This window comes from Camponotus vicinus, unplaced genomic scaffold (genome assembly GCF_025532165.1).
Source record: "Camponotus vicinus isolate PSW18456_S1 unplaced genomic scaffold, iyCamVici1.0 SCAF_8, whole genome shotgun sequence".
Lineage (NCBI taxonomy): Eukaryota > Metazoa > Arthropoda > Insecta > Hymenoptera > Formicidae > Camponotus > Camponotus vicinus.
Window position 1 is genome coordinate 4,580,001 of NW_028141980.1, and position 21,338 is coordinate 4,601,338.

Below are 21,338 nucleotides of genomic sequence, written 5' to 3' on the forward strand. Positions count from 1 at the left end.
ATTTGCGTTATATTATTTGTTCCTTCCTCGTTATATTATCACATTATTTACTGCAACAAACAGTGTTTAATGGGATAATAGGATAAATATTATAGATTTTATATATACATATATACAGAGTGTTCCTAAAAGGTCTCGTCAAACTTTAACCATAGATGCTACGTATCAAAACAAAGCAAAATATCCATATAAACATGGGTCCAGAAATGCCCCCTTTCTGAGATAACACAGGGTGAAGTCACGTATCTTCATAGGCTTATTTGGCTCAATCACTGTAGTAATGATTTACATCAGATAAGATGTTCAAAGTGGCCACCATGAGCAGCAATAGTGAGCACGTACTTAACGCAATACGTACAGTAGTAAACTTCTTCACTGTCAGTATCTGTGGACCACAGATGCTACGCATCAAAATCCATGGTGCGACGCTGTGGAGCGTGCATTGCTGCTCATGGTGCCCACTTTGAACATCTTATCTGATGCAAATCATTACTACAGTGATTGAGCCAAATAGGCCTATGAAAATACGTGACTTCACCCTGTGTTACCTCAGAAAGGGGGCATTTCCGGACCCATGTTTATATGGACATTTTGCTTTGTTTTGATACGTAGCATCTATGGTTAAAGTTTGACGAGACCTTTTAGGAACACCCTGTATACATATTAGAGGCGTGCAAATCTGCTTTCACTCCCGCTCGTTCCCGACAGCGAGAATCCAGTCTCGCTGTCGGGAACGAGCGGGAGTGAGAGCAGATTTGCACGCCTCTAATACATATACATATATACATTTAATACTTTTGACGTTTTTATTTAAATCCTTTAGAGAGATATCAACAAAATTATCGCATAAATAATTTTACACCAAAATTTCACATAATTTCAATAAGGCATAGCTTCTTCAAAAGTCGTAAATGAATAATTTTTTTCTTTTCTTAAGAAAATTAATCCTCTACTTTAAAAATTTGTTAGATTTTTAATTTATGCTTCCCTCTTCCACCATCTTCTTAAAAGTAAGGGCATGTATTACGTGCAAAAAATTGCATAGTTTGATGCACTCTATAAGATGGAATTATATTTTCTCACTTTCATGATAACTATCGTAAAATATAGACTTTTCTTCTTTATAAATAAAAAAGTGAGTAATTTTGTACGATTCTTTTTCGCGGAGTAATGGCATACTAAAGTACATTTTTGTTCAATTATCGCCAACATTACTCGGTGCCTATCACAAGAAGGTTTCTGGATTAGGCGCATTGTATGAGTGCGTGAATACGTGTGTGCGTACGCGCACATATGTGAGAATGTTTGTCACAGCAAAGATACGATAAGAACTCTCTGATTCACGCGATATTTGATGAATAATCTCATTAAATATCACAAGAGGATAAACCTTATTTCTGCTATGACAAATGCGCGCGCGCGAACACATGCACACGCACGCACATATACGATGCTAAATCCGATGACTAAATCCGACCAGTAACTTCCTCGTGATGGGCCTCGGATAGTGCTAATGTTGACGGTAGTTGGACAAAGATGTATGGATACTTTAATATGCCATTACTCCGCGAAAAATAATCGTACAAAATTACTCATTTTTTTAATTTATAAGGAAGAAAAGTATTTCGCGAAAAGAATGAAATCTTATTTTTGGTAAAACTGTATATTAGCGACGACCTCACCAATTTCAATGACCTTGACATATGTTGTCAAGGACATGTCCCTGATTAATTGGCAAAAAGCCGTCACTCGTTATTTATTACAAAGTTATTTACAAAATAAGTTCAATGTTCCCGTGAATTCTTATTCTGGATAAATCTGCACTCTCAGCAAGCCTCTACGGGGGAGGCTCCATTTCCGGAAGATATAACCTATCCCAAACCTATTTCTGTTTTAAACCAAATTTATTTTAGAGAGTAGAGTCCCCGTAGGGGGGGGGGGGGCGGAACCCACTGTATCCATACATGTACTTTGTAAAATAAAGGAAAGTTCATTCTACATCTTATCTCTTGCTGAGAGTGCAGTTTATACAGATTTACTCAAAATAAGTTCAATGGCCCCGCATGGGTTTTCAATTTTTTACATTAAAGGTTTCCTCTATATTTTGTATGTGTGTGTGTGTGTGTGTGTGTGTGTGTGTGTGTGTGCTTCCTGTTTTCAATGCAAAACTATACTATCTATTATTGTATAATTTCATATAGATTTTCAGTATTCCACGCAAAATGAGGTTTACTATTATGCCATCGGTTAGTTACTATCTTTAATTATTTATATCTTTGTTATATAAATAACGAGCGACGGTTAAAATCTTTTGAATGTCATTCAGGAACATGTTTTTGATAACATATATCGAGGTCATCGATATTGATGAGGTCGTCGCTAATATGCAGTTTTATCTTATTTTTTTTAATTGATAAAGAAATGTCCTCATTTTACGATAGTTAGCTTGAAATTTGCGAGAAAAATTGATTTCACCCCGTAGAGTGCGTTAAATTATGCAATACAATACACGTCAATTATTTTTGAAAAGATGATGGAAGAAAAGATAAAAATTTAACGAATGCTTTTTAAAGGCTTCATTCTTGAAAAGGAAGGAAGAGTGTTCGAATGTGGCACTCTTCCGATTGAGATGAAACTTTGCACATAGCCTCGAGAGATCATATTAAGGTCAACTGTTAAGGTCGTACATCTGGATTTTCAATTGTTTAAAAGTTATAAATATAAATGTTACTCAAATTAGTAAAAATCCAGAAAAAAACAGGAAGCTCCAATGAACTTGACTTTAATATATATTCTTAAGTAATGACTCTAAGAGACATTCGAAAGGTTTTAGCTGTCCTTCATCCTTATTCATAATTATTAACCAAAAAAGTTTTGTAAATAATATATATATTTTTTAGGCACCATATGCGTATTGACTATGTTACTTAGAGCATAAGGTATGGGATGAATCTCGCTTCGCGTGGAAAGTTGCAAACCCATGTGGAACCATACAATAATAGAAATTAGAAATTTCGACATCTATTTCACATTATAACTTTCTACGCGAAGCGAGATTCATCTCACCATCTTTTGCTCTAAGTGCGTAACATGATCAATATGCATATGATATCCGAAAAATATATATTATTTACAAAACTCTTTTGTCAGTATATGAAATTACTTATACGATAATTTTGTTGACCAGTATTTGCAAAAATGCAAAGAATTAAATTTTTTCTTTGAAAAAATGTTTTCATCTCTAAAGAGAGAACGAAAAAGAAAAAGAGAGAGAAGAAAAGAGAGAAAAAAGAGAGAGAAGAAAATAGAGAGAAAGAGAGAGAGAGAGAGAAAGCGTGAAAATGAGAGAGAGTGAAAGAGGGAGGGCAAGGGAAGAAGAGAATTGTCTTTCTACCTAAATAAAATATGGTTGTGTTCGTATGTATTACATTTCTGCAAAGACTCATATTTTCTGGATTTTTGCATTGCTTAGTCTTTCTTTTGTCAGTATTTAATTATTTGAAATGCATATTAATTTAGCTTCCATATATTTTTATGTAAGCAGTTTTATTGAGAAAACGCAACGAGCTATTCGAGATATACTTTTTAAAACTACGCTTACAATGGGATTTACCGTAATCAGCGGCTGCTTTCCCATTCTATACGTAAGTATTTATTATTGTAAACTGAAGAATTTTTAAATTTAATTGCAAATAATTTGACAGATACAATCTCATATCCTGATCCCTCAATTCTTATCTATGATAACAGCAGCTTTGCAACGAATGTATATCACAGCGTTGGCAGCCAATGATTTGAAAGAAGCTGTAAGTTTTTTGAAAAAATTATTTAATAAAATGATAGAAAGCTTATAAACGCGCATTTAATTTGTTATATCACATTACTGTTTATACATAGTGATTCAAAATAACCTATTATCCTTAAAATGACATATTTCTGAGATAATTCAATTCTGAGACAATTTTTACTTTTGTAAAATTTTTTCGAAACTTAATTTTTAAATTATAAAAGGAAATAGTTAACTTATTGCCGAGTATAAGGGGCAGGCAAGAGCGGTGCGATTCACCATCAAACGCACGCGCTTACATAAGGCGCCTTGTCATCAGCTAAGAATGATAATGATTACAAGTGAATGAGTGAGAGAGAAAGGAAGAGACAAAATGTGTGTTCGTATGTGTGCATATATTTGTGCGTATATCATGTGTAATGATAAATTGATATAAAAACTAAGCTTCGGAAATAATTTTGCAAAAGAAAAAGTTGCCTCAGAATTGAGTCAGGAATATGTCATGTTAAGGATAATAGATTATTTCGAATCACCCTGTATTTAACTGCAAAAAAAATTTCTAACTTGATTCTATCTATCTATTTTGTTGACGCTACTAAGTTATTTAGTATATTACTTATTTAAGTTATAATTAAAAATATTGATTAGCTGATAAAATGTAGCATATTTTACATTTAAAAATTGTAAACAGAATATTCTGATATTGGGAAATTACATCTAAAAATAACTATAATAGATTATATATGTTACGTCTAGGCCCGAGGAAGGATGGGCCAAAGGAAGGGCGTAACACAGATATCCCGAGAACAGGTGCCTTAAGGGCAAATATCTCAGGTCGTGCGAGCTTGCGGGAGGGACGAAGATAGGTCAACGACCGGAAGGGTCGATCTTACTCTATTCTCGATCCGTATGTCCGCTCGACGGTCCCCTTTTTGGTAAAGGAACTTAATCCTTATTACCCGGGACGGGACCCACTGCGATTCAGGAGTAGGGGTGGTGAGAAGGATCGATTAAATTGAACGCGAGAATTAATCTAAATCAATTTATTATAATTCATGCTCAGATAAAAGTTATAAAGATTTATAATTCGAAGAATACATAATTCTGTAACATGTGAATATATGAGTGAGTGTGTGTGTGTGTAGATGCGAGACGAGGAGGATTTAATCAAAATTAGAATAACTAGATTCTGGAAGATACCTTACTCGTAGGTATTCTATAGGAAAGGCGATGGGGTTATCAGTAAAAGGGGTGAAACAAAGGAAGGAGATATTGGGAGGAGTGGTGCTGAGGAAATCTTTGAGGATAGGAATATGTATGGGACCAGGTCCTAAAGTAAAGCAATCTGGAGAGATTGGATCAGTATACTCAGGGTAAAAGATACTAAGGAATCTCGCGATGCGTGGATCGCTAGGATCGATAAAGGAATAAATCGGAGGAGGAAGAGCAGGGAAAGAGGGAGGAGGTGAATCTGATGATGGTTCGTTAAGGGAAAAAGGAGGAGGTGAATCTGATGATGGTTCGTTAAGGGGAAAAGGAGAAAGTGAATCTGATGATGGTTCGTTGGGGGGAAAAGGAGAGGGTGAAAGTAATTGAGGGTCAGATGGAGGATCTACTTCTATCGAATCAGGTTCTACTTTATATACGAGAGTATAATTAGGAGGAAGGGTTCCAGAAGACAGATAGGAGCGTCTCGCGTATCTTCTTGAATGTTGCTCAAGAAGATTCTGATGATGGGAAGATCTGTGTTTAATTTACTTATATCTAGTACAAAGGAAGGGTCAGCCACAGCCTGAGCCAATAGGTTGCGCGTTCGGCGGTTCCGACGATACCTATTTCGTTTGGTCCAGCGCTTCTCGGCATAAGTGCGAGTGGAACGGGATTCCACTGAGAATATAATAGCGATAAATAAGTATTCAAATATCGCGATAAATAAGTATTCAAATATCGAGTGAATTGACTAACTATTGCAGATGTCAGTAGTGATACTAAGCCGGTTCTAACTCAGGGATCTCAGGGGGGGTGAGGGGCGAGGGGAACCGGTGGGGTGACGTCACGTGCGGGGGGTGACGTCACGCGGGGGATGACGTCACGCGGGGGGCGACGTCACGTGCGGGGAAGGGGGGATCTGCGGCGCGAGCGATGGACGAGGGGGTCCGCGCGGGTAGGGGGGGATCCGCGGCGCGAGCGATGGACGAGGGGGTCCGCGCGGGTAGGGGGGGATCCGCGGCGCGAGCGATGGACGAGGGGGTCCGCGCGGGTAGGGGGGGATCCGCGAAAAGAAGACGGTGGTGTGAGAAGGATAGCTCTAGTTGTGGGAAAAGGATAGCGCTAAGTGTGAAGAGGACAGTGCGACAAGGATGGCGTCAACGTGGGACAAGGATGACGCATTGTAAGATGCTGCATAGGTGGGAGAAGGACGACGCAAAGGTAAGTGAGTGAGTGATAGCGACGAGCATATGAAAGAGAGAGAATGATAATATCGCGAACAACGCGTACGAAAGAGAACGATATTGCAAGAGCAACGCGTGTGAGAGAGAACGATAGCGCGAAGAGAACGCATACGAAAGAGAACTATAATATCGCGAGACTTAGAACGATAATAGCGCGAGAGCAACGCGTGCGAGAGAGAACGAAGATATCGCGAGACTTACAACTAACGCGCGAGAGAGAACACAACGAAGATATCGCGAGACTTACAACTAGCGCAAGAGAGACGCAAGGGATGGGAGCGCAAGGAGAGGCGCGTAAATAAATACATTTTTTTTAATCAAAATATAAAAATTTATTTTAAAATGTGTATAATACAATTTTGTGTGTGTGTGTGTGTGTGTGTGTGTGTGTGTGTGTGTGTGTGTGTGTGTGTGTGTGTGCTTAATATATAATATATAATAATAAAAGCTAGATATAAAATTTAAAAAATATAATAATAATAATATAAAATATAAAAAATAAAAATTTAAAATATAAAAAAGATATATAAGGGGGAGGCCGCTCCTGGAACAGAAAAAAGATGCTGCGTTAATAGAAGTATATTACGATAAGATTTATAAAAAGAAAAAAACACTTACATCTATCTATCCATTCCTGTTCCTCTTCTTCCTGCTCCTCCTGTTCTCTTTCTTCATCCTGCTCATCATTCTCCTCCTCTTCTCTTTCCCCATCCTCCTCTTCCTCCTCTTCCTCCTCTTCTTTTTCATCTTCCTCCTCCTGCTCCTCTTCCTCTATTACCCAATTTTCTTGCACCCATTCCTCTTCTATTTCATCGTAGGGCTCCTCCCCGAAGAGCCGCCGCAGGTCGAAAATATCTTCGACCTGGCGACTCTCCGGGGTGTCGCCCCACATATAGGAGAAATGGCTTCTCCTCGCCTGGCGCACCACCCGCACCCACTGACGGTGCTCAATGTTTACGAATCCAGGTATCCGGACTTCATCCTGGAACTATATCAAAAATATTTATTTATAAAATATAATTAATATAAATACACAAATTTTTTTTTACAAAATAATCACAAAAAACGATACTTACATTCCACAGGAACATCAGCTTTAGGAGCACGATGCATAATAAGTCGAACATTTCTTTTTCCATTGGGGGTAAACGTTTACACGATCCATTTTTTAAATATAACTTCTTAACACACTTTCAATCTCTTCTTGCACTACTAAACTCTTTCTGATGAGAGAACGAGGTCTCAGCACGAGATTTTATAGTAGAGATGTGGCATTATCACCATATCAAAAACGCGTCGTAAGACAAAAAGTACGGTCCCATGAAACTCAGCGTGGTATATAATATAATATTAATATTATCATATCGCGACTTTGTGAGGAGACAGTCGTCTCGGTACGAAACTTTAGAATAGGGACATATCATTATCGCTTTACCAAAAACGCGCCGTAAGACAAAAGTATGCATGTTCCGATGCAACTTAGCATGATATAATATAACATTATAATATAATGCGTCAACCCTGCTCGAACGGTCATCGAACGGAAACGAACGACTGTCGAACGGCTATCGAACGGTAATTGAACGCTCGTCGAACGGTCATCGAACGGAAACGAACGCTCGTCGAACGGAAATGAACGCCCGTCGAACGGCTATCGAACGACAATTGAACGGTCATCGAACGCCCGTCGAACGGAAACGAACGCTCGTCGAACGGAAATGAACGGTTGTTGAACGGAAACGAACGGCTATCGAATGGTAATTGAACGGTTATTGAACGGAAACGAACGGCTATCGAACGGTAATTGAACGGTCATCGAACGGTCATCGAACGGAAATGAACGACTGTCGAACGGTCAGCGAACGGAAACGAACGACTGTCGAACGGCTATCGAACGGTAATTGAACGCCCGTCGAACGGAAACGAACGCCCGTTGAACGGCTGTCGAACGGAAACGAACGGCTATCAAACGCCTGTCGAACGGAAACGAACGCCCGTTGAACGGAAATGAACGGTCATCGAACGGAAACGAACGCTCGTCGAACGGAAATGAACGGTAATTGAACGCCCGTCGAACGCCCGTCGAACAGAAACGAACGCCCGTCGAACGGAAACGAACGCCCGTCGAACGGAAACGAACGTTCGTCGAACGGGAATGAACGGTCATCGAACGACAATTGAACGGCAATTGAACGCTCTTCGAACGGAAATGAACGGCTGTCGAACGGAAACGAACGCTCGTTAAACGGAAATCAACGACGAACGCAAAACTATATTCAATTATCAAATATTTAAATGTATTACAATGTATCACTATGTATCGAAATACAATATGTGGCAGCTGTGTCACGTACGGAAACACGATACTGCGCACGTACATAGATAGAGATGAGGAAAGAAAGGAGAGAACAAGAAAGATGATAAAAGTATATTGCATCATCAATTTATTATAAATATGGATTCGATGAATCATTATCATGATGTTTCAACCACCAATTATAAATCTTAAATACATTTTGTAAAGCACAATTTTTTACATGATTTTCACAACGTACAGTATTCTTAACATCTAACTTATTTAAAGAAGCTACATCCTCATAGTCTGCATCCAAAGTTTCGATAATCACATTGTTTCTCGCATCATTGTCCAGTATATTGGCCAACCATTGCCGTTTTTCGTGTCCTTTAACGTACACGAGAGGTGACGCATCATCATCCTCCTCCGTTGCACCCATCACCGCCGTCGTAATTAAACGTTTCGACTTCCAATATGAAACGTGTCCATCATTCCACGATAATCCATGGTGATTTTTCATCAGCCATAAAACCTGACATCTCTCAGATTTTGTGAGCATGTGCCATGGTTCAGGACATGTAAAAATGTAATGAGAAAGTACGGATCCCTTTCTCAGAACAGCAGCTTCCTTCACGACAAAATTTTTCCCAACGATAAATCCTTGTAGATCCACAAACGTTGGCACAACCATGATGACAAGATCCGATCGCAGACTGATGTCGATCGTCAAACATCTCAATCTTTTATATTTTTTTCATATGCAATGGAGGTGATATTTGCTGACTTATGTAATTTTGCGGACTACATTGGTCAATGGATTATATTCGACAACCCGATCATGCAAGATGAGACAATAGGCGGTAGTATTCGCCGGTATATTTTCCCTGCATTCAAACTCTATTCTCACGTCCACGGTAGCAGTTTTGACAGACTCGTTTTGTCGCGAGCAATCAATGACCGCGAGAGGACCGCAATGTAGAAACTTTGAAATAGTTAATAGCGTGGTGCTGTTATCGCATCCGTAATAAGATTTGCGAAAACGAGAGTACATGTCGAATAGGACGGCGAATCTATTTTTTTCAAAATCTAAATTTAAATCATCGTAGGGATAAAATTCCGAGTTTAAATAGAGTTTAACGTTGGTCAATTTGCAGTTATCGAATAATTTAACATCTTGTGACACTGAATTCTTTTTACCACTTTGCAGTGCAAAGATCACGTATCGTGGTTTCTCTAGCTGAGAGGCGGCTTTCACGGTCCACGAATGCTTAGTCGTGCTATGCAGCAGAGGAAATTCGTATAGATCCCAAGATCGGAAACTCATGTTCAAGTATCGTCCGCTTTCCAACATTCGCAACATCGACAATTTATTAATCTCATTCAATATTACATGAGGCATACGCCACTGTATCTTGAGTAATTCAATCTCAGCTTCCGACAATGGGTGTTCGAATAGACAATTATTATCGTTGAGCGAACGTATCAAAATCAATTCGTGACGAGCGTTAATCACAACGCGTTTATAATCTTCGCAAAATCCCAGCAACATGTTGAGCGGTACGCAATAATTGAAATAATTTTTGTCACCGTTGTACGTCAAATCCCACGCAGCGTTCTTCAAGTTTATACTTTTCTGTTGCGTTAGAGAGACATAATTTTTGAGCGTCGAAGTTATTCCAACATTTCTGTTGCGATCAATCTCTACTCCGTCGAGTTCGTATCGAAGCTCATCAAACATGAATGCGACGCAATTGTTTCCCAATACAACCTTCATTTCGTCATTCGCTTTACGCACATTAAACCTTCCCTCGATGTAAAGAAAGCTTTCGCACGGTAACGTGTACAAATCCTGATGTTGTATAGGTATTCGTATCTCATCGCTGTATCCAAGCGTCGTATTGGCGTACGGATTGTACGTATGAGTCTCAATCTTGACGATGCGATCGTCAAAGACTGGCTCACCTCCGATATTCAAAATATCAATCATTCTTTTCGTACGATGAATCCCAATGATTTTAAAAATTCACGATTCAACGTGTTCAGCTTCTTCTTAAGGCTCCGGAGTAGTCACCGCGGCCATCTTGAAATCGTGACGTCATAAGCGAGAAAGGACACCCATATTTATATTGCGACTGACATCTAAATAAAAACATATTTGAATGAAATAAGACTACCAATCTCTTCAGCACACCTGTAAAAATGGATGGATACTAATCCTTTCCTTTCACAATTTATAAATAGCCGTAAATTGAGTCCGAAATGAAGCCTTGAAAATGCGAAAAAACACGCGATTTGACAGCTGTCGAAAGGAGAGGAAAATGTTACTTTCTAAAGTTTATTCCTTATACAGCTTAGTATCCGTCCATTTTTATAAGTTTCCTTAATACATTGCACACCACAACACTAGCACAAAGCAAATAATTATGAAATGGGACGCAACGTAAATTGGGCTGTCATTACTCGCTTACGAGGCCATTTTTCACGCCTTATAGTTCACCGATTTATAGCAGTGAGGCGCTGCATGAGAATTTTGACATGTGGGTAACGTGTGGGTAATATGTCGATACCATGTAGGTAACGTAGAAATATTTCTACATAATGAGGCCCTTGCACAATGCCAAGCAAGAGAAATAGGAATAGGGAAGAATATAGGAAAGAGAGAGAGGAAAGATATTATTTATTATAATGAAAATAATTAATATTAAAATCTATGACTTCATAAATCTGAGATATTTTATTAATATTATTATTTTATGTATGATTATAATAAAACTTTTATATATTTTTTTAGATTTTTTAATATTTTAATAAGCATAATTAAAAATAAAAACAGGCCCAGAACCAGGACGAGAGTCTGAGTGACCCATCCTCCCAACGCGTCCTCGTCCTCTCCATCCTCCTCTTCCTCCTCTCCATCTTCCACCTCTCCATCCTCCTCTCCAGTCTCCTGTACTGTCTCCTCTCCAGTTTCCTCTCCATCCTCCTCTCCAGTCTCCTCTACTGTCTCCTCTCCATCCTCCTCTTTTCACTCTTGTTGAGTAATAACTATACGTACACAGAAAACGTAGCAATTAAAAAATTAAATTAAATTTACAAAATAGAAATAATTTTAAAACTTTTTGTATATATTTAAAATTTAACATACTTTTTATTTCTTTCCTTTAATTTTGTTCCTCCTCTTTTCTTCTTCTTTTCCTTCTCTTTTCTTTCATTTTCTTTATCTTCGTCTTCATTAGTCGTCTCTTCTTCTATACTCATCTCATTTTCTTCCTCGTCCTTTCTTCTTTCATCTTTTCTTCCACGCTCTTTTTCCAATCTCCTAATTCAATCATGTCGTTTATTAAATGTTTTATTTACAGGACTTTAATTTAAAGAATACTCTAACAAAAAAAAGAAAATAATCTAAAAAGAAAACAATACATGTTACACACACACACACACACACGCACGCACACGCACACGCACGCACACACACACACACACACACACGCACGCACGCACGCACGCGCGCACACACACACACACACACACACACACACACACACACACATATATAATAACACACAAACCTTTTTTTTCTTATTTCTTGTTCCTTCTCTTCCTTCTTCTTTCTCTCTCTTCTCTCTTCCTCTTTCTTTCTCTCCAGTTCATTCCTTCTTCTATCTTCCTCATCTTTCTTCATCCTTCTCTCATCTTTCATCCTCTCGCCTTCTTTTCTCATCATTTCTTTTTTCTGTCGGCTGGATCTATTTATATAATAAATAAAATTAGTATATAAATATTACGTTACTGCTTCACGTTATTTTTTATTACAGTATATACTCTGAAAGATTTTCTATTATAATATTGAAAGAATTATAATTATTATCCCAGCAAACAGAATATTACAGCAATATTGCGGCAATATTATAACATTGCAACAATGTCGTGGCAATATTACAACATTGCAGCAATGTTGCTGCAATATTCTGTGTTTGCTGGGATATAATTATTTATTATATTTTTATTATTCTACTATTTACGTATATATTGCATACTCACATGTTGTTCGCACCGCAGTAAAGCATCGACTGGTTTACACCAGTGATGCCAGAATGCCCACGCGCACATACACACACACATACTCGCCGCTTCTCGCCGCCTTCTTCGCTAGTTGTTTGTTTTCGTCGCGCGCGATATCTTATTACATCTTTGTGCGCTAAGTACTTTAACAATCGAGCGATCTAATAGACAGCTCAAGTTTTCGTTACTTTCATAATATTATTGATATTATGGAAACGCGTGAAATTAGTAAGAAAATGTGCGACGAAGATAATGAACGAATTTATGGAAGGAGGCGCAATACAAAAAAGTACCGATTATCATGCAAGCGGCTAAGCAGACGAAAATCGTCAATAAATAAAAGGTAACATTATTTTATTAATAGAAAAGAAAATAGAAAAATTACCGTGCACACTGTTCGTCATATAACCAAAGTAATGAAAGCCAGTGTACATCAATCACGGTAATTAATCTTGGTATCACGGATTTTGATGAACTTTTTTTATAATGTAGTACTGTCAGTACCGTAACTAGGGCGGTACCATCAGTACCCCCGCACCGGGCGCAAACTTTAGGTAGAAATGAGCAGTCATTATAATAAAATAAAAAAATAAATAATAAATGTATTTATTTACATCAAATAAATGTTCCTTTTTAGTTGAAAAGTTTGTTTTTTATTATAAATATTTGGCAAGAGAGACGTAAACTGTTAAACTCGCACCGGGCGCAATAAATAAATGTTCTCAAAAACGGTTGAGCGTTTCATCTTTTTGCTACACTGCAGTACTCCTATACTAAAGTACTATACTATAAAAAAAGCTCATTAAATTTATATATATATATATATATATATATATATATATATATATATATATATACACAGGGTGTCCCATTTTAAAGGACCCACTCAAATATCTCAGAAACACTGCGTTAAATCGAAAAATGTTTCAAACAAAAGTTGTGTGGCTTCAAGGGGGCCATAAGATGGTACCATTGGTTTGACCTTGAAGAGTCATTTGAAGGTCACGTGAAGGTCACTTCAATTTTTTTAAACGGAACACCCTATATATTTTTGCACATTCTTGTAGCTTATCTCGAGAACTTTCCAAAACACTATAATTAAGTACCTTTTCGTTAAGTACTTTTTGAGTTATGAGGGTTGAAATAATTTCTTAATTTTACATAAACCGTAAAATATCTTGTAAAATATTCATTTTTCGATTATCTTACCTTAATACTTTTACGTACAAAATAATGAGAGGAATCGATTGGTGTAAAGAAAACACATAATTGTTTCGAAAAAAAAAATGTAATTGTTAATTGCAAATTACATTTTTTTTTTCGAAACAATTATGTGTTTTCTTTACACCAATCGATTCCTCTCATTATTTTGTACGTAAAAGTATTAAGGTAAGATAATCGAAAAATGAATATTTTACAAGATATTTTATGGTTTATGTAAAATTAAGAAATTATTTCAAGCCTCATAACTCAAAAAGTACTTAACGAAAAGGTACTTAATTATAGTGTTTTGAAAAGCTCTCGAGATAAGCTACAAGAATGTGCAAAAATATATAGGGTGTTCCGTTTAAAAAAATTGAAGTGACCTTCACGTGACCTTCAAATGACTCTTCAAGGTCAAACCAATGGTACCATCTTATGGCCCCCTTGAAGCCACACAACTTTTGTTTGAAACATTTTTCGATTTAACGCCGTGTTTCTGAGATATTTGAGTGGGTCCTTTAAAATGGGACACCCTGTATAACATAACGAAAAAAAGTTTTTTGCGGTAAACACCTAATAATTATATCGCAACATTATATTATGATATAAATTATTATATTGCAATTTAATTATTATAAAAAACCATATGCAAACGTTTTATTGATTTGAGACATTCGCGCATTATTCTCATCAATTCATCTCATTAATTTATAAGAGAAAAGAAAAATTGAAAAAAATATATATATTGAATAAAGGAATTAATGTATTAAATAAAGAAATAATGCAAGTAGATCAAAATAAGCATACTTTTCAGGATGATGTAATTATGCATGATAATTTAGCTGCAATGGATATCGAAATAAATATAGATGAGGAAAGATTGACACAAGAGCACAATGACACATTAGATAGTGATGAGCTAACTTTTCACGATGATAGAATTATGCATGGCAAATTAGCTGCAATGGGTCTCGAAATAGATACAGACAAGGAAATAACGACACATACATTAAGTGATAATGAATTGGGAAAAATATTAGAGGACAGTGAGACTGAAGAAAGTGACACTTTAATAACAGATAACAATATAGATGCATACCGCCTAGAAAGTAACAGTATGCCAGGAAAATGTATCGTAGATTTTGTCTATCTTTTTGAACAGTTACATGAAAAATTTGATAACCATAGTCGCGGAATAGAATGTAGTTTTCGTGACTTAATATTTATTGGTGCCCGAGCGTATGGACTAAAAAATAAATTCTTTTTCAAATGCCGAATGTGCAATTTTGAAAGCTTCGTCTGGAGTGAGCCGCCCCCTGACAAAAGTCTACATGTAAATATAGGGGCAGTGGCTGGCGCAATACTAACTGGTACAGGATATACACAGTTACAAGAAAGTTGCGCTGCTATGAATATTAAGTGCATGACAAAAAAAACTTATGAAAAGGCCCATGAAACTGCTGCTGAAGCATTTGCAAAAATTGCAGAAGAAAGCATGAATGCTGCTGCGAATGAAGAACGTGATTTGGCATTACAACGCAATGAAATAATAAATGGAATACCACATATAGCAGTAAAAGGTGACGGAAGCTGGATGAAAAGATCATACAGAACAGGACGGTATGATTCTTTATCAGGTGTAGGCACAATAATTGGTGCACGAACAGGCAAAGTACTGCACATGTCTGTAAAAAATAAATATTGTGCAGTTTGTGTTACAGCAGAGAAGCTTAAAAAAGAACCTGTAAATCATAAATGTTATAAAAATTGGGGTAGAGATTGTAGTTCAACAAGCATGGAAGCAGAAGCGATTGTAGAAGGATTTAAGAGAAGCATAGAAAAGCGCGGACTAATTTATTCCACATTTATAGCAGACGGAGATAGCAGTGTATATAAAAAAATAATACAAGCAAATCCATATCCTAATGTTTTTATAGAAAAAATAGAATGTCGAAATCATTTATTGCGCAACTTGGCATCAAAAATAAAGGAAATAGCAAAGACAAAAGGACGTTTTGGCAAATTAAGAAATGTAATTGGTAATCGGATACTTCGAATTAGAACAGCTGTAACGAAAGCTGTAGAATATCGTTTGGAGGAGGAGAGTACAATGCAAGAAAAAATTAAAGCTCTCAAAATAGACGTGGATAATATAATAAATCACGTTTTTGGCGAACATAATGGATGTGCAAGAATAGGATATTTCTGCGATGGATCGCAAAAAGAAAACGAAGAAAATTATATTCCAGAATTAAAAAGATGTGGACTATATGAAAAGCTTCAAAATGCATTAAAATATATAAGTTGGAATGCCAAAAGTTTATTACAAAATAAAGACAGTAATAGAGTAGAAACTTTTAACTCTGTAATAGCAAAATGTACTGGTGGAAAAAGAGTTAATTATGGTCTAAGAGGATCGTATGAAACGCGTTGTAATGCTGCAGCAGTCACATTTAACACTGGCAAGCCTATAAGTCATTTAAGTAATGTTCTGGGAACAAAACCAGGGGAAATAGCAGTGCATTTAGAAGATAAGAAAAAAACAAGTGTACATGACATGAGAAAACGATCAACACCGCAACGTTACGTAAAACGTGCAATATGTGACAAAGATTATGGGCCGCAGGCTGATAAACCTGATGCAACATCAGCCGAAATTGAATTAAGAAAAGCGCAACACATGCATATGCTACGAGATTGGCAATTAAAGCGAGTAGCAATAGAAGAAGAAACTAAAGAACAAGCAGCAAGCGGCATTTGGCGATATTATCGCACAAAAATAATAACCGCTTCTCACTTTGGACATATATGTAAAATGAGAAAAAGTACTTCTTGCGTGTCAAGAGTTAAATCAATAATATATCCACAATTAAATGTGGAATCAGTGGAACACGGGACAAAATACGAGGATATTGCACGCAAAAGTATCGAAAGTGCACTGAATATTAACATTAAACGTTGCGGATTATTTATAGATAAAGAAATACCATTTTTAGGCGCTTCGCCAGATGGATTAATAGGAGATAATGGAATTGTAGAAATAAAATGTCCTTTTGCAGCACGATTTTTAACACCAGAAGATGCGATTGCAGCAAATATGTCGAATCTGCAATCGTTATATAAGAATGGAACAGATAAAGAAATGAAACGCAGTCACGTTTACTATTATCAAATACAAGGACAATTACATATTACACAACGAGAATACTGCATCTTCGCATTATGGACACCATTTGGATTAAAAATGGAACAAATTAAACGTGATGATATTTTCTGGTCAGAAAATATGGTTAATAAACTGGTGCAATTTTATGAAGACTGTGTTTTACCAGAATTACTTGATCCAAGACTGGAAAGAAATATGGCAATTCGTGACCCAGATTATATAATTGAAGCAAAAAGACAAAAAATGATGGAAAAAGAAAAGATGAAGAAATAGATTTACGTGGAAATATTGAAAAAAAGACAGATACACACATAAGCTTGCATTAGAAAAAGGAATAAATATATGACAATGCATTCTGCGTTGGGCGCAGTGATTACTGTCAAAATAATGCATTCTGCGCTGGGCGCAGTGATTACTGTCAAAATAATGCATTCTGCGCTGGGCGCAGTGATTACTGTCAAAATAATGCATTCTGCGCTGGGCGCAGTGATTACCGTCAAAATAATGCATTCTGCGCTGAGCGCAGTGAGTATTAATATCAAAATGCATTCTGCGCTGGGCGCAGTTAACCATAGACAAATGAAATGTATGTGCAATTCCGCTTATCTACTTGCATTCTGCGTTGAGCGCAGTGAAAATCTAAAATGAAAAAATATAGAATGAATCGTGCTAATTACCCATATATACATATGGGTGCATTTATATCTTGCCGTTAGAGTTGAAATTATCAATTCTCTAATGGGTAGATATGATTGCAATCCGTATGTACAGTAGGATGTCTACTATCCAGTAGGATTCGGTTTCCGTCTCTCCAATTTTTTTCGTTTTTTTCAATTATATTTTTTATGTAATTTTACCACGAAATATTTATTTCTCTAAAAACAAATTAATTTGTTTTTAGATAAATAAACATTTGTGGTAAGATGTTGTAAAATTGTCGAAAATACTACAATTTTCGTATTATATGTCATCTTACTATAAAAAATACAATTTTTTCATTGCGCATTTTTTGGAAGTAATTTTTATGAGATTTTTATGATTAAAATGACACCAAACACAATATGAATCGGATAATTTTAATTACATAAATAATTAATATTTTGATTATTGATTAATTAAAAATCATCCGATTTATGTCGTGTTTGATGTCATTGTAATCAGAAAATTCTCATTAATCCATTAAAATTATTTTCAAACCGATAAAATGCGAAATAAAAGTTTCAATTTTTATTTTCTAAAATGTTTATATTATAGATAAGATAAGATCTTCGCGAGACTGGTGAGTCGTCGAAAGAGAGGGAGAGACCAAGTAAGGAGTAAGCGAGATGAACAACATGAAAGAGTTACGAAGTCTCGTTCGCGAGCCTTCCTTTATCTCCAGTCTTTCGTATCATATTTCATCTTTCCGCAGAAAATACAATTTTTACATTTCGCATTTTATTGATCCGAAAATAATTGTAATGGAGTAATGAGATTTTTACGATTAAAATGACACCAAACACGACATAAATCGGATTATTTTTAATTACATAAATAATAAAAATATTCATGTAATTAAAAATTATCCGATTCATATTGTGTTTGGTATCATTTTAATCACAAAAGTCTCATTAAAATTATTTTCCAACTTGTGATAAAATGCGCAATAAAAAAATTGATTTTTTATAACAAGATGACATATAATACGAAAATTGTAGTATTATATAAGATATATAATTCTTATTAATTACATATATATATTATATTATTATATATATAATATAAGATATATAATATTATATTTATTGTAAGCTTCGATGCTCGAAAATATAAGTTTTTCTTGGTTTAAAATTTTTAATGTTAATTTATTTACTAACTATATATTATCATCATTATCTCTGTCATTAGGTGCTTTCCATTTACATTAAAACTCAGATAAATATCACTTCTGTTTTTCTTCAACATTCATGTTAAAGAAAGACAAAAGTGAGATTTATCTGAGTTTTGATATAAATGGAAAGCACCTATTATTATAAAAGAACTGTATGTAACGACTTACCATATGATCACTGGTAAGTCGTTGCATATAGTTCTTATTCCTACCGCATTCTCTTATGTCGCCACCGTCAACTCAGAGTTTCACGGTAAGTACTCCGGAGCCTTAACGGCTATCTTATTATTGTCATCCGATACCGTAATAGTATTGTCCCTCGTAAAAGTATTGTCTCTCGCGTGCTCCGTTTCGTTCAGCACGAGCATACTATGTTTGTCACCGTCGTATATGCAATCTTACGGTAATTTCCTCTCCTCGAAAATCGAGCAATCAACCTCTTTGATCCACAATACGTATCGTTAAATCCGTAATGCTCCGTACGATGATCGGCAGATAAATGATCTGTGCCGGCGTTTCCGATATCTTATATCCTGGTGGTACGCTCGGTGAAAATTCATGTATCGTGTGTACGCGCATGCCATTGCGTGTACGTACCAGTAGTCACGTTACATTCTATACGAATAATATTTACGTTTATAATATTAACCGGTTCGTCCGATTCGTACCACTTGCGAGGCTGCAATATACGATTCGACGAAAATCCAAGCAAGGAGCCTACATTGTCGGGTTTGGTAAAGTTTATTCTGTAGGCGCATTTGATTTCGCTCTTTAATGTGCTATGATTGGCGCGGAGCGCTATTGGATATTCCTCATCATAATCGTTTTCAACATCTCTGGGAAGGTGTTCATCTCGCAAAATTGCGCGTTTGAGATAGTCATTTATAGCGTGCAATTCGTACGATCCTTTGGGAATCGTAATTTCCTTGTCGTCGTTGCCAAAGTAAAATTTATTATTCGAAAAATTTACGTTCGGAATCGTATGATAAGTTTCAAAATCAGTTAATCCGAGCTCGTAATCGGCATCGGTCAAATCTATAGCGGGAAAATAGCTTACAGCGAGAACGCTGCTTCTGCCAGTCAACGTAAGTGTCAGTGACATGTCGAACGAATACTGAGTCGTGACGATGGATTGTCAGGCTTTAAATTGATCGTCGACTGTTTGAAGAAATTTTAAACACAACTGTCCACAGATGCTCTGATTGTAACTTTGATAAGATGCGTAATTGTATTCAATTTTCACTCGTCCGAAATATCGCACAAGTTCCTTGGGTGGTCGAAGATTTCCGAAACTGTCGAAATATACGACACGATCTCCCCTCTTTGCGTACGCTACCCAATGAGTACCGGGACCATCAACGTCATCCAAATTGACGATACCGCTCTCGTTTCGTCGTACACCGTTTATCGGTAAATTATTGCGCATGAAAACACCTCTAAAGAAAGATATGTGCATACGTTTCGCCAATTGTTCTAATTGCACGTTAGTTGTCGCACCCGTAGGCATTTTTAATGTTTTTACGATGTTTTTTTTTCTCTTAGACTTTGTTGAGAATCCCTGTCCACGCTTGTACGGAGCGAGATAAAGTCCGCGACCTTCCATAGCGCGGTTGTGACGCTGCAACTCTTCCAGCTGACGTTGCGCCGCCTTGCTATCGTTTACCGCCGCACCGCCGGCCAAAGAACCGACAACTCCCAACAACGGTAAAAGTGGTAAAATACCACCGCGTTTCGCTACTGGAAGTATTCGTTTTTTCCTCCTCTTTGTCGTCGACGGCTTTTTCATCCCCATGCCGAGTTTTGTCTTTGCCTTCATTGCCGCCCAAACAGTCGTAGCGGCTGCTCTTTCGCCAAGAATCGAATCCCTCGCGGTAATGCGTTCTCGCGCTCTTGCAGCTAGTATGCGATCCGCGACGTGTCGTTGACCGAGGTCGTTGCTTCGCGAGTAAGCAATGTTGTGCTCGCGACAAGCGGCGTCCAATGGATTGATGCCTCGATCGCCTCTAGTCAATCGTTTCTCTAATCGAGTTCCCGGGCCGCAAAACTGATAACCGGGAATATGTAATTCGATGGGAAGCGCGTTTATCGCACGATTTAAGAGACCGCTACCTCTTACGATTCTCGCTGACATTCGTAGCAATCTTTTATTAACGGTGGCGGACCGTCGATGTGCGTTCGCTGCCACGGCTGATTGTAATGTCGCATGCACGAACGATATTGTCGAACCTCCGAATCAGCCTTTATATATTCTGGAAGCTTGTCCCACAATCGTTCCACGTAATCACTAAAATTTTGCAGTAAAACAATCTTTGGGATATACTGCAGTTGTTCAGCGGTAAGCCAGAGAATGTCTCTGTTATCCGACAGAAGGAGAAACATTTTTGATACTGAGCGGTTTCGAGTGGAGACACCTCTATAAATAGGTCTCCCCCCTCGTGATCATTCGCAAAATTGATTCGAAAGAGAAAACATGCGGTTCGTGCGACAAGCGCGGATAATCA

At 37.0% G+C, this 21,338-nt stretch overlaps 2 protein-coding genes and 1 long non-coding RNA gene across 3 annotated transcripts in view; 2 read left to right on the forward strand and 1 right to left on the reverse strand.

The window, feature by feature from the left end:
• LOC145976321 (odorant receptor 10-like) overlaps positions 1–21,338 on the forward strand; it is a 118,988-nt gene that overhangs the window by 50,088 nt on the left and 47,562 nt on the right. The window contains exons 3-4 of the mRNA XM_083107384.1: positions 3,545–3,644; positions 3,705–3,806. Coding sequence (XP_082963510.1) covers positions 3,545–3,644; positions 3,705–3,806 — 202 coding nt within the window. The remainder of the gene's footprint in view (positions 1–3,544; positions 3,645–3,704; positions 3,807–21,338) is intronic.
• Positions 11,455–12,151, reverse strand: LOC145975983 (uncharacterized). The gene is made up of 3 exons (XR_014440145.1): positions 12,106–12,151; positions 11,682–11,855; positions 11,455–11,581 (listed from the first exon to the last, which is right to left on the reverse strand). It is a non-coding gene; the product is annotated as an uncharacterized LOC145975983 (long non-coding RNA).
• LOC145975469 (uncharacterized) lies at positions 14,898–17,245 on the forward strand. Its single transcript, XM_083105965.1, has one exon. The coding sequence runs from the start codon at positions 14,919–14,921 to the stop codon at positions 17,238–17,240; it is 2,322 nt and encodes a 773-aa protein (XP_082962091.1). The 5' UTR covers positions 14,898–14,918; the 3' UTR covers positions 17,241–17,245.